At 37.3% G+C, this 13,658-nt stretch overlaps 2 protein-coding genes across 3 annotated transcripts; one reads left to right on the top strand and one right to left on the bottom strand.

Moving 5' to 3' along the window:
- The first annotated feature begins 2,612 nt into the window (after positions 1-2,612).
- LOC122077004 (protein CHLOROPLAST IMPORT APPARATUS 2-like) lies at positions 2,613-5,846 on the top strand. 2 transcript variants are annotated; one of them, XM_042642706.1, is made up of 3 exons: positions 2,613-4,628; positions 4,877-5,036; positions 5,455-5,846. In XM_042642706.1, exons 1-3 carry the CDS (start codon positions 3,642-3,644, stop codon positions 5,466-5,468), a joined length of 1,161 nt encoding a protein of 386 aa, XP_042498640.1. In that variant the 5' UTR covers positions 2,613-3,641; the 3' UTR covers positions 5,469-5,846. The 2 variants fall into 2 exon arrangements, with proteins under 2 accessions (XP_042498640.1, XP_042498639.1); XM_042642705.1 differs by having other exon boundaries at positions 2,614-4,628; positions 4,877-5,032.
- Positions 5,847-9,123: 3,277 nt separating this feature from the next.
- LOC122077003 (pentatricopeptide repeat-containing protein ELI1, chloroplastic-like) lies at positions 9,124-11,161 on the bottom strand. Its single transcript, XM_042642704.1, has one exon. It carries the CDS (start codon positions 11,133-11,135, stop codon positions 9,429-9,431), a length of 1,707 nt encoding a protein of 568 aa, XP_042498638.1. The 5' UTR covers positions 11,136-11,161; the 3' UTR covers positions 9,124-9,428.
- Positions 11,162-13,658: the final 2,497 nt, after the last annotated feature.

Below are 13,658 nucleotides of genomic sequence, written 5' to 3'. Positions count from 1 at the left end.
ATTGATCCCGCATCCATTTTCGAAGACAAACCCAATAATAAACCTAGTCAATACACTTTCCTTTTATATTTTCAACACTCTAATTCTTTTTCCCCCAAAAAAAAAAAAATGTGTACTTGCCCTTCAACCTCTTTTGAATGGTTCTTCTCTCTATATGGTAATGTACATTTGTTTGAAACTTGAGAGATGAAAAAAATGAGCACATGGCCTATGGCTTAAGCCTAGGTACATGATTTAGTGAGTACTTGGATCTGGGTCCATTGTAGGAAAACTATATCCAAGAGCGAACCCATGTAATTAAGCCCAAGCCCATTGACTAATGTTGAAGAAACCATGGTTTACCCTTAAAAGATACGACTAAGAAGCCAATTGACCACCTATCATATGGTTTTGAATCTAAGGGTGGGGACCAATGCCAAGCCTCTTGCAGACTGCATTCAATACTCTCACTCTGTGACTGGAGATAAGCATGGTAGAAGAACAAAAAGGAAAAAACAAAGGAAATGAGTCACATGTAGCATGAAATTTTCTGTCTTTAGAGACACACTTGCCAGTGTTTATCCCATCCGATATTAAAAGGCTAGAAGAATCCCAACACACCCATAGAAAGATATGAAAGGATAAGAGATGGCCATTGATTGGATAAAGAACAAAGAGATCATGGGATGGTTATTTTGCCAGCAGGTTTCTTCCTCAAATCTCAAATTTTTATCTTCAAATCATAACCATTTTTTTCTTCCTAGTACCTAATTTTGGTTTTATGGTCACCGTGCATTTTGACCTTTCTAAAAAAAAAAAAAGTATTTTTAGCTTAGATGTTATGGTCACCACAAACCCTAGCTTGTGTGCTTGACTAAAAAGTCACCAGGGGTGGGGTAGTGGTGGGCCGGTGTGAGGTGTGAGGTGTGAGGTGCGAGAAGGGAACATAGGTAGGGTTTAAAAAATTGGGAATGAAAATTGGGAGTGGGATCAATGATTGGAATCGATTAGTGGCTGATTCAGTCGATTTTGACCGATCACTATTTTAATTCAAGATTGTATTTTTTTTTTTTTAAAACTGTTGGCATGGGAGGAGAGTGGGTAGGGCAAGGATGATGATTAGGGTGGGAAGCCAAATAAGAGTGTCGGGGCTATCGGGACAGAGGGGTGATATGAGGATTTTAGAATACGAAAGGGAGAAGGAGATATGAAACTCTATTTTTCTGGGGAGAATAAGAAGTGAAGTTTAGAGTCCATACTTTGAGTAAATAAGTGTGAGTATAAAAGAGTGATAGTAATTATAGAATAATTTTGGATTTTTGTGATATTAATATAAAAAATAAATATCATATTATTACAACAAGATATTTTGTAGAAGAATCATATAAGAAGTAGAATTTTACCCCAAAAAATAAATCATATAAGAAGAGGAAAAGAGAAAATCCTTACTAAGCCCTATGGTACTAGATGTGCTAGCATTGTGCCCAACACTTTGTCTGTCTCTCTCTCCTCCTCCATGAAAAAGCCCCTTTGACCCTCTTATCCCAATCCCCCATTAGTTGAGTCGAGCTAGCTTCTAAAAATAAAAAAATAAAAAGAAGCTCTAAGGAAGCTAGCGGTGTGCAAAACGTCCTCCCTAAATCCTAAAGGCCTAGTCCAAACTAAGGATGTGAATTTAAAACCAAAAACGAATTGAATCTTTGCACCAAATCGTGACCGTTTATTAAATGGTTCAATTTTGGTTTTAAAATTGAATTCATGATTCAGTTTTGGTTTTGGTTTCAAAGTTTAAATCTTCAATAATTCGTTTAAATAAATTGTGAAATCAATTAACATATACGTATTAAGTTTAAGTGATTCAATTTCAAATTTACATATATTTTAATAAAAAAAGTTTACATTAAGAAATTATTTAAAATATATATATATATATATATAACAATGAACAATTCAATTCAATGTTACGATTTACATCCATTTCACTAAAAAATTTAAAGGTAAAAAAAATTGTTTGGATAAAAAATTTAAAATACATAAGAAATTATTTTAAAATCATTTCCAAATGGTTTCGGTTTTAATATATGAAACCGTTTATTAAATGATTTGATTTAGTTTTATCCAAAAAATCTTATATCAAATTGAATCAAACCGCTTATACCAAAATCAGGAAAAAAAAAAAAAAAAAAGAGGAAAGAAAACAAGGAAGCTTTCCGGCCATATATCAATATCAATCTGTGTTTAAGTTTATCATAAGCCATTGAACCTAAAGTGCCAAACGTATAACCTCAATCAGCCACACATGTATTAATGAAAAGGGCCAAAAACACCAAAAAGGTTCAAATCATTGTACATAAGATAAAACTATAGATTAGATTAGATCCCAACAAACAGCCAGCCTCTTCTCTAGAACCAAGTGAAAATCCGTTAACCAATGAAGCTCTGCCACGTATACACTAGAAATCTCAATCCACCAATCCCATTTTGCCACATCATCAGATAAAGTAATATTACATTTCCATAAAATCCACTAAATTTGCAAGGTGACAAAAAACCCTTGTGGTCCAAACTCCAGAGGGTACTGATGAAAAGGGCCATTGTCACTTCCTCTGTTCCCATCTTCATCTTATACCCTCAAACTCTTCTAGAGAGAGCGAGAGCGAGAGAGAGAGTGAGAGTGAGAGATCTTTACTCTCTTTTTTTATTTTCACCCTTTAATCTGTACCATCTCGTGACTTAAAATGCAATCCTCTGCCCAGATTTTCCTTTTTCCTCTCCTTCTCTCTCTTTCGCGATTAACTTTACTGATTAGGCAGAAGATTTAAACCCTCTTTTTCTGCGATTTTCCATTTTGAGACCTTTTTCATTCTGTCAAAGCCAAACCCAACTGAGTTTATAGACGATAGACTGGATTTTTGGGTTTTTGTGGAGTCATTCACATAGAATTTGATGTGGGTTTTTAGGGTTTTGGGTGAATGCTCTGCTTTCTCTTTCATAAGAAGTCAAATATAAGGAACACCAGCCATAGAACTTGAGCTCTGCTGTGGGTTTATAGAAAGAAAAAGAAAAAAGAAAGAGAGAGATGCTTGTGTGTTCTTTGTTGCAGCTTCCATAGTCTTTCTCCAAATATGCTGGATTTGAACTCTGTGGACCCATTTAGAGGAATCTGGAAAGGCCTTTAGATGGGCAGATTCTCCAAGAAAACAGCTACCAATCTTTTCATTTTCAGTTAGTTTTTAGGGTTCTAGCTCCTTCCCCTGTTTTGTTTATTCGTTTTTTCGTTTTTGTTTTCACACATCAACTTTCCCCTTTTGCTTTTGCTTTTAATATATTCCAAGAACTTTGTTTCACAAGACTCAGGGTTTAGGGTTTTGTACTCTTTTGGTTATTTTACTTAGTTCCTGTTCCAATTGGGTGGGATAAGTTTTGGGGTTTCAATCTGTGCTTAAGTTCTTTAAGGATTTGATATCTTTGCCTCATTTTTGGTCTCTGAGAGTGCTTTTGACTTTGGGTTTTAAGACCTTGAGCTCTAATGATGTGGGCTTTGAGGCTTGAATTCATTTCTGCTTTTTTATGAGCTTATTAGCTTTGAATACCACCTGGTTGTGAGGTTTCTTTGCTGAATTCACTCTTGTTGGTTTTCTCTGGACGACCTCTCTCTACAAATGTATTCCTGTACAAGTGGAGGAGGCCTGACTTATGGATTTGATATTGATATAGTGAAATCTCCATCCACTTCATCAAGAACATCACATTCCTCTTCCCCTTCCTCAACTCTCTCTGAATCAAGCAACACGTCACACAGAATCTCCACCCGAAAACCTCGAACACCGCGAAAGCGGCCTAACCAAAGCTATAATGAAGCTGCAGCCCTGCTCTCCACAATATATCCCAACATTTTCTCCACCCAAAACCTTAGAAAACCCTGCAGACACACCAAACAGTATGATTTCTTCTCAGATGAATTCCCTGAATTGCTTCCACTCTCTCCGGGCATCGACAATGCCGGATTCCTACTCGACCAACAAGTCCCCAATAAACCCACCATCCAAACAAAGCCGAAACCTGCATATTCGAGCGAAAAGCCATGTCAAAGCCCTCAGGAAATCGATTCCCTACCGGATTCTGCGGGAACAGGAGACAATTATGAGGAGGAATTTGATGCCGAATCGATACTGGATGAGGAGATGGAAGAGGGTATAGACAGTATCATGGGCAATCTCAGTGTCAACAATGATTCATATGATGACTCCGTTACTTATTCTTACAGTGGCCAATTCAATACTTACTCTGGCAATCAAATAGGATTGGGATTCGGTGGGAAATTCGGATTCGGTTACTCGATTGGTGGTGGAGTTAGAGCATTGAGGCATGTAGATGATGGAGATTGGTGGAGGTTTCCTATAGTTGATGTTCTTCAAATCTCACCCAAATTGAACAAAGTCTCATCACAGAAGAAAAAGAAGAAGAAGAAAGCAGAACACAAGGAAGAAGTGAAGAATTCGGGTTCGTTTAAAGACACTAACTCGATTTCAAATTCGGGTTTATCCCTTAAATTGAATTACGAGGAGGTTCTAAACGCTTGGTCTGATCAAGGGTCACCTTTCTCCGACGAAATTCCGGTGACATTCTCGCCGGGTTCTGATACTCTTGTACGTATCTCGTTCTCAGCTCCCGCCGGAAATTTGAACGTTGCGGAACATAACTCTTAACATACGCCATGTGTGTACTGCGCCAAGGGATGCGCATTACGCACATGGTGTTTTTGAATGATTTATACTGCCCTTTTTTTCTTTTGAGGGTATTTCGGTCAAAGTACAGTTGTTTAATATTTTTTGTTTTGACAAGAATGTCCCTGATAATGGCGTAATTGGCTTATTTTGATTTTTGGTGGGGCCAGGCGAGGCTAAGGCAGATTGATTTGTTTCCGGAGAATGGAGGGGTGAGGGAAGCAAGTGTGATGCGGTACAGGGAGAAAAGGAGGACACGTCTTTTCTCTAAAAAGATCAGATATCAGGTTCGGAAAGTCAACGCAGATCAACGGCCCAGAATGAAGGCAAGTAAGACTAGCCTTTTCATCAAATGGAATAACATGTGACACTTGTAGGGACCGTAATTAATGTTTCTTTCATTAGAGGTTTGATGGAATTGGGTGATCGTGGCCGTCCATCGAACTGACTTTTTTTTCCCTAAGGATGTGAGAAAGTGTTAAATTTCTAGGATACCCATTCGTTTCCTTTAGATGTGCATGGAAATTTCCTCCTCCTCCTCCTCCTCCTCTTTGGTTATATTATCATTGCCCATTTTTACTGTAAAACTTATATCCTTTCTTTGTATTCCATAATGAAAATAATTTCAAAATTTTAAAAATCTATTTAATGGGCCTATTGCAGTTAGATAAAGAAAGTAATTAAAAAACTAAATATTTTTTCTACCAAAAAAAAAAACTAAATATTTTTTTATTTTTATTTTGTGCAGGGGCGATTTGCTAGAAGAAGGCCAAATCTCTCATCAAGTGGTCAACGATAATTATTTCAATCATATGGATATCCTCTCTTTTGGAATTGCCAAAAAATGACTTTTTTTTTGTTTTTTTGGTGGGGAGGGGAAGGGGTGAAGAATAGAATATATGGAAATGAGTGACGATCCTAGAAGTTTTGATCTCAATCTTTTAAAAAAAAAAGAAATATCTGTTCTGCCATTTTTCTTTTGGGTGGTTGGGGGGTATTGTGGGGTACCCTTCATCTTAATTTATAGTGTCAGTTGAAGATGCATAGTTACCAAAATGATCCAAGATGTGGGTTTTTTCTGGTAAGCAAGGGAGTTTTGCTGATTAGTTTAATAAAATAACTCAATTTAAGTTTTGAATACATATTAGTTATTATTATATTTGAGCCATATTATTATATTCAAAGGCTTGAGATCTGTCATTTATAATGAAACCACTTTACAGTGCACAATCACCTTCTATTTGTGTGAGTAGAGACAGATTAATGTACCAAAATACTTTATGGGAGAGGGTTCACTGAAAATCAGTGAGGACCTGGTGCCAGTGCGAGGTTAATAGGAGTGCACATATAAGCATCAACAATGGTGGAATTTTCGCCTTTCATGAAGGATGGTTGCTCATTTCACCCCTCTCTCTCTCTCTCTCTCTCTCTCTCTCTCTCTCTCTCTCTAAGGGTCACATTGTCTTTCAAGCATCTTTTTCCCACACCTAATATTTATCATCTATGAATCAAGAATCCTCTCAAATCTTAATGTTACAAACAATTTAAGCATTACTTTGTCAATCTAAGGTCTTTTTGTGTGTGTGTGTGTGTGTGTGTGTTGGGGGGGGCACGGTTTCAAGTATTGATATGGGATCGGCCGTATCGGATCGGTATTGGCTCAAACCGATCCCCAATCTGATACCAATCTGAATCGGTGGTTATCCGGTTCATTTCAGGGGTAAAATAGGAAAAAATAGCAGAGGTAAAAGAGATCAATACCCACCGATCCGATCCGGATCAGTATCGGCAAAAGACCAAACCACAATAGAAGAGAAAACTAATGTCCCAATCTATTTAGTTCTTAGTTCTTGAATCAAGAGAGTTGAATATGCCCAAGACCTTCTTTCATAGTGTAGGTAAGAGTCACCTCTTCTACCTCCCTCCTGCACAAAGAACTCTTTATTAGAATACATATACATAAAATCAAAGAGTCAACCATCCCCTATGGAAACTACCATCACTTATAAAAATGAAAAAATCTGCATATAAAAGGAATACTATAGCAACACCAATCTGAGTCTCTTAACTATAACTCTCAACAAGTTTTTTCTTTTCTCCCATCTTCAGAAGAATTAAGTATAGACACCCACCACCCATTCATTAGAATTTTTTGAAAAGGTTAACCATATTGGTTTCATATAGAATCTATGAAAAAGACTTTCCTCTATAAGAAAAAAAGGACTTACTATCTTTGGGATCCATTGCTACATCATGCTCAATACCTTACTGGATCATAAATAAATACAACTAATGTATTTCCTAGGCAATAACGATGAATTACAAAAAGGCCCTTACCTGGACAAAGGCTTGTGAGGAATTAAGGTAAGAAGGGATAGATCGACAACTCGATATCCTCAATCCAGATGATGCAGTTAAGGTTGCTGATAGGACCATGGAAAAAGTATTCGTTAAGGTCACTCACAATTACCATTATTAGCATGAAATATTACCATGAACTTCCTTATCTAGTTGGTGAGGAAAGGCTGAAGCATAAATTATGTACACAGATACATCCCACAAGATAATTTTAGCATATGCCAAGAAGGTGGAAGTTAATTAACCAACATTGAATACCTGGTTTTAAAAATATTCCAAAGGTCCAATTTTTCAGGCTAAATAAGGAAGGGAAGTCCTCCGAAAGGATGCCCTCAGTTTTTTTTTTCTGGCCCCTTAGCCGAATGCGTGTAGAGAAATACTATGTTTGCTCTTTACTAATAGAGGGGGTGATGCTGATAAATTTTGTAGCAACAAAGAAGAAACAATAATGTCGAAAAACTCAGTTCATAACAAAACAAAAAGCAATTTCTAGCAACTGCAACGCTTCTGATGCCAAGAATAGTGCACACTCCTAGATTAAATACATATATGGGCTCAGGAACCAACGGAAAGCAAGAAGCATGGAAAGGCCAGAAAAAAAATAGTAGTATGAAAAGACACTCCACTCAAGATTTTGCACTATATCTTAGTGAGAAGCTCTTAAATTGACATTACCATCACCAGCAATAAATTGAAACATTTCAAAACAGGGAGAAGTTAAAAATAAGGGAAAACTAACATGAGTAAAGGTCGGGGTAGCAGTGATGGTGAAATGGATAGAGTATCTGATAGGCTCTACTGTAAAAGCATTTTATAGTTGTGGTTTCGTGCTAAACTTCCGCTAATTATTGACTAGCCAGTAATTTCAATGACATCTGATATATAGATAGCCAGGAAATTTTCCCCCAACAAAATGTCCAAACCATTATAAAGAGAAATAATCTCACGTCTCGACGTTTTCAACTTGAATTCATGAGAGCAGGGTTTGTTAGACAACTCTTTGGCCTGCAACCAACAGGTTCAAAATAATCAATGCTCTCTGAAGCTTGTTGTTTGTCAGAACCTGAACCAATAATACAGATCTTCAATTCAAACCTCATGAAACAGGGGTTGATCACTCTGAACCACATGAGAGAGCAGGGGTTGAACAAAACTATGATAAGCGAAGAACAATAAGAAGCTACCTAGGAACACAAACCAATATATGTTGCAGCCAAGTTGAAAGGAAATGTCATTTCTTCCATGATGCAAGCTCGTAATGCATGATCATAAATATAAAAATGACAAATAATGATGATAATTAAGAATCCCCCTCCCCCTCCCAAGCTCACACACACAAAAACCAATCTTTTTTGGGTACTAACAGTCTAACATGAAAACAAATTTAAATTAGGGACTATTTGGGTCCTCTCGTGGCAAAGAAAAAGAAGAAATCCAACGTAATACAGGAACAAGCTCTTTTTAAAACATTGGTAAATCAATGCTTTTATTTCTTGCGATTTGTTCTTCAGTTTGAGTCCCAGTTGGAGTTTCAGTTGACTTGATAAAAAAAAAATTCGCAGAGGCAAAAATATAACAAAACCATTCATACATCTCAAATAATAAAATATATATATGTATATATATAACCCTACGCAATAAACAAAGGCCACATTGACAGAGGAAAGGCCTTAACAAAATAAACAGAGCATGAAAATTACGGAAAAAATGAAGAGAACGAGGAGGAGGAGGAGAGGAAGAGAGACCTTACTGGAGACCTCATGTCTAAAGGCAGTGACAGTGAAGAAACAATTGAAGGGAACTTGCTTCTTCAAGAACCAGATATCTCTTCCTTGCTGTCTGTAGTTGCTTTCTGACGGAATGTGAGAGAGAGATCAAGTGAAAGTATTCCATACCTAGAACTCAGAAGGAAACGTTGGAAAGCGGAAGGGGACCTTATAGATTGCCTGATATAGGTTGTCGCCTCCATTCAAGATCGGAAGAAGCTTCTTCGGTAGTAGAGATTATGAGGTCATCTTCTTCGCCTGACTCTACACTACCACTAAGGAATTGCATACCAGAAACAAACTTTCTTGTAGAATATCTCACTTATTTTCTATTTTTCAAGCAACAATTAGGCATTAAATGTTCAGACAAGCATTACCTACCATCAACACTAATCCTTGCATGAACACTCACCACCAGTGAACACACGGAAGCCATTTCTATCTCAAAGGACAATTTCCCCCTTGAACTCCTCAGATATAAATTTGATGGATAAACCCCACATACCCTCAAGTTGTTGATCACCCTTATCGGGGAGTATTTGGCTTCTTCTTAGGAGACCATAAGCTATGGCCATCCTCTCACTGAGTCTTCTCAATCTCAATGTGCCTCCTCTTTCTCCTCCTCCAAATCCACCACTCCCTCCCCACTTACAACAAAACCAACCTTCTCAATTCTGTTTTTCAACTCCTCCAACATCAAATATATCTGTCTAGCCTCACAGTGATTGATGTCACCCGCCATAAACTCATGCACTATCCCATCTATTTCAATGTAACTACACCCTCGTGTGGTTTGCAGTTCTTTCCCCTTGATCAACTTCCTGACCTTCATTGCATCCTCCTCCTCTCCAGTGGCAGTGAACATGTGTCCAGCCAGCTTATACCGGTCACCAGACCTTGGTTCCAGCTCAATCAATTGCCTGAACACACGTTCCCCTCTCCTCAAGTCCTTATGGGTTCTGCAAGCACCCAGCAATGCACCCCATATAATTGCATTCGGCTTCTCCGGCATCGATACAATCAATTCTTCAGCTTCTGCCAACTGCCCAGCTCGCCCTAGCAGATCTACCATGCATCCGTAATGCTCAATCGAAGGTTTGATCCCAAATTCACGTGACAGTCTATCAAAATAGTAGCACCCTGCTTCCACACATCCAGCATGGGAGCAAGCTGACAATATGGAAACAAAGATGATTGCATTAGGATATAAACCTTCAGAAACCATCTCGTCAAAAAGCTTGAAACATTCGTTAGCTCTCACATGCATGGCAAAACCTGAAATCATGACTCCCCATGCGACAACATCTCTTCTGGGCATCTTCTCGAAGACTTGGTATCCAATATCAATGCTGCCACACTTGGCATACATGTCAACCAGAGCAGTACACAACCTGACACTAAGCTTAATTCTAGACCGTTTGACATACGCGTGTATCCATCTCCCTTGGTTCAATGCCCCCAACTGCGCGCAGGCAGATAGCGAGCTAACCAGTGCCGATTCATTCGGTAGTGGTGTACCGGATACAATCATCTCCTGAAAGATGCCCAATGCCTCCACATTCATACTATTTTGAACAAACCCAGATATCATCACACTCCAAGAAGCATCATCCTTCACAGACATTCTCTCAAACAACTGTCTGGCATTCTCCACCCAACCATTTCTCATGTAGCCTGTTAGCATCGAATTCATAACAAGTGTATTCTCGTTTCTATCATACTCAGAGAATTCCAGCAGAACACACTCTGCTGAACACAGATCATTTGCATTTGCATACATGTGAATCAGAGAACTGTGAATGTGAGTAGTTGTAAGTGACGGTTTCAGTCCAGTCTTGATTATCTGACAATGCACTTGTTTACCTTCAAAGAGTGAACTAGTCTTAGAACAGGCCTTGAGAACAAACGTATAAGTATGATTATCAGGGACTAAGCCATCTGATAACATTCCTTGATAGAGAAAAACTGAACGAAATGGATGGTTACCCAGTATAAAGTATCTGATCATGGTGTTGTACATAAAGATATTTGGTGAATTAATGGATTTGAAAACAGAGTAGGCATATGGGATATGGGGTATCAGAGCATAGGACTCGATCAGCTTTTTGGTGGCGGTTGGGTGGCGATTGAGACGGCCAGAAACAATCAATTGGGCATGTAGTTGTTGGGTTTCTTGGATGTTTTGGCGGGTTTTTTTCTGGGTTAAGATGACATCGGCAGGAATTCTTACAGTTCTGGTAATGGGTTTTCCACTGGAGGTCATTTGATTCGGTTTGAGAAGAGATGGAAGTGGAGGAGATGCCATATTAGTATGGTTACTGCTGCGGTGCTGCCCCGGATTACCAGATATTCATAGTTTGTAATTCAGTTGAGAATAATACCATTACCACCACTCATCTCCAACCCGGAATCGGACACGGCTTCCGATTCGATTCAGAATTTCCAGTACGGGGCGGTATAATTATATGTAACGGTGTCAACCGGTTGGGTCGGGTCGGGTCCGCCCAGTCTCGGTCGGGCCAATCAGGCTTGAACACTTAGAAGCCTTGCATCGTGAACGTCCGTTTAAGTAAACAGGCCTAGCTTTGGGGAGCATGGTATGGTTTATAATCGGGTTGGTCGGTGTCGAACTTTAATCAGGCTTCCTTAAACAGATCTTAACCAGACTACGGACCTATTTAAGTTTAAACGGATTCTAAACGGGCTTTAAACGTGCCTACCCTAAAATTATTTTCTTAAGTAAGTTGAAGGCCCAAAAATATGTGACGCATATCTTTAATAAATAAGATAAATGATATGAGATTATGGTTGTTCTTAAAAAAAAAAAAAAAAAAAAAGATTACGACCATTACAATTTACAAAACAAATGTTAATTAAATCAAATCCTATTACAAAGCAAAGGGTAAAAAAGTTTAATTAGTTTCTGACTAGTAGTGGCAAAATTAGAATTTTATGTAGTATTAAAGAGGTTAGACTACAACGAGTCGGTTCAAATCGGACGTATAAACGTGTCGATTCGGTCAGGCGCCCAACGGGCTAGCTACTTACACCGTGAACACCCGTTTAACAAACGTGTCGGGCTTGACTTGGACCACCCCGATTAATAAACATGTCGGGCTCAATGAAAATACTTAGGGGTATCAACATGAATGAACTTTTTAATTTAACAAGGAGGGGCAATAATTTTACGTGCCCTTGTTTCTTGGGGCAAGGGCTTCACAATTAGATAATAATTCCCGATGAATTATTGTTGCCATAATGTGTGCACTGGAGTAGGGACATACAGTCAGGCATTAGTCTTTTTCCCTTATTACTAAATTAGACAAAAGATCGTTCCTTGGTCTTGTGGCCTCTACATCAGTGTGGGGCTAATGAGAACGTGTGTAGGGACATTAATGTGTATGAATTTTTTTATTTCATAAGGGTATAATAGTAATTTTGTACTCTTATATTTGGCCACCGGAGCCACTTGATCAAGTAATAATCTTACACATCCTGAATAAATTTGATGGCCACTGGGGCATATAGATGTCAAAACCACCTGATTTCCCTAACACTATGAGGTGGGTCATTCACTTCTTCCTGACCTCTACACTTGATCTACCCATTTCGTACCTATGCTTTGCTTTGCTTTTTTCCACCATACACATGTCAAGGTCCCTCTCCATCCTCTTCCCCCTCTTATTTTCTTATCAATCCCTCTTATCTTATTGGCTATATTTGGATTATAATAATAAAAACAAAAAAACAAAAATCATGATAATACAATGATTAATTTATATATCTATCTCTTATTGAAATATTTTTTATTTTCTTTACTTGGTATCAATTAATATCTCAAACATACAATTTCTCTCATGACATCTATCTCTCCATAGATTTATCAAGATCATCATATTTCGATTCGAAATTTAAAAGTCTCAACATTAGATTGTCAATTATCCTCACTTACTTTCTGAATTGTGGTGGAAATAAAAAAAAAATATATATATATATATATATAATTTTTACATACGCTTTGCATGAATTTCAATCACATTGAGATAAAAATCAAATCGTCGAAGTTCATTGTTTCGTATGACAACTCTATGAATTAGATTCAATAATGATGTAGTGGTAAGTTGGTGAATAGTTCACAATACAACATTGATATAATAATAATAAATATATTAGTAGTTAGTAATAAATGTTGTCTAAGGATGTGAATTTGAAATCGAAATTGGAACCGAATCGATTTATTTATACAAAAATCGTAAAACCGCTTAGTAAATGGTTAGGCTCTAGTTTGAAGTTTAAGACTGATTAATTAAATGGATTAGGTCGGTATTAACTGTTTAACCTGTTGGTTACAAACCGAATTGAAACCGTGAAAATCGAACCGTTTAAACCGTTAAAATCGATCTGATTAACCCATATAATGATTAAATATCTAATTGTTTTAACAAAACATAATGGTTTAATTTATGAAATAATAAAGGATCATAGAAGTTGTCCAACAATCTATTCAATAATTTACATTTATTATGTATTTATGTAGTTAAATCCTTGCTTGTTCAATGCTTCATTTAATTTGATACAAGGTTGAAGCGTTTATCAATAAAAATAAATTTTAGTAAGCATGCAAATAAACTAGCAAACAAATTACAAATCGTTTAGAAACCATATGGAATAAATTGCAATCGAAATTAATTACAAACCATGAAATCGATACCGTTTAAAAATCGTGGAACCAAAACCTTTTACTAAATGGTTGCGATTTCAAAATGTATAATCGTTTAATAAATGATATGATTAATAAATGTGAATAAAATCAACCACACTGTATACA

The sequence above is a fragment of the Macadamia integrifolia genome, chromosome 4, assembly GCF_013358625.1.
Source record: "Macadamia integrifolia cultivar HAES 741 chromosome 4, SCU_Mint_v3, whole genome shotgun sequence".
NCBI lineage: Eukaryota > Viridiplantae > Streptophyta > Magnoliopsida > Proteales > Proteaceae > Macadamia > Macadamia integrifolia.
Note: the sequence above shows the minus strand (reverse complement) of the source record. Positions and strands in the feature narration are given on the sequence as shown.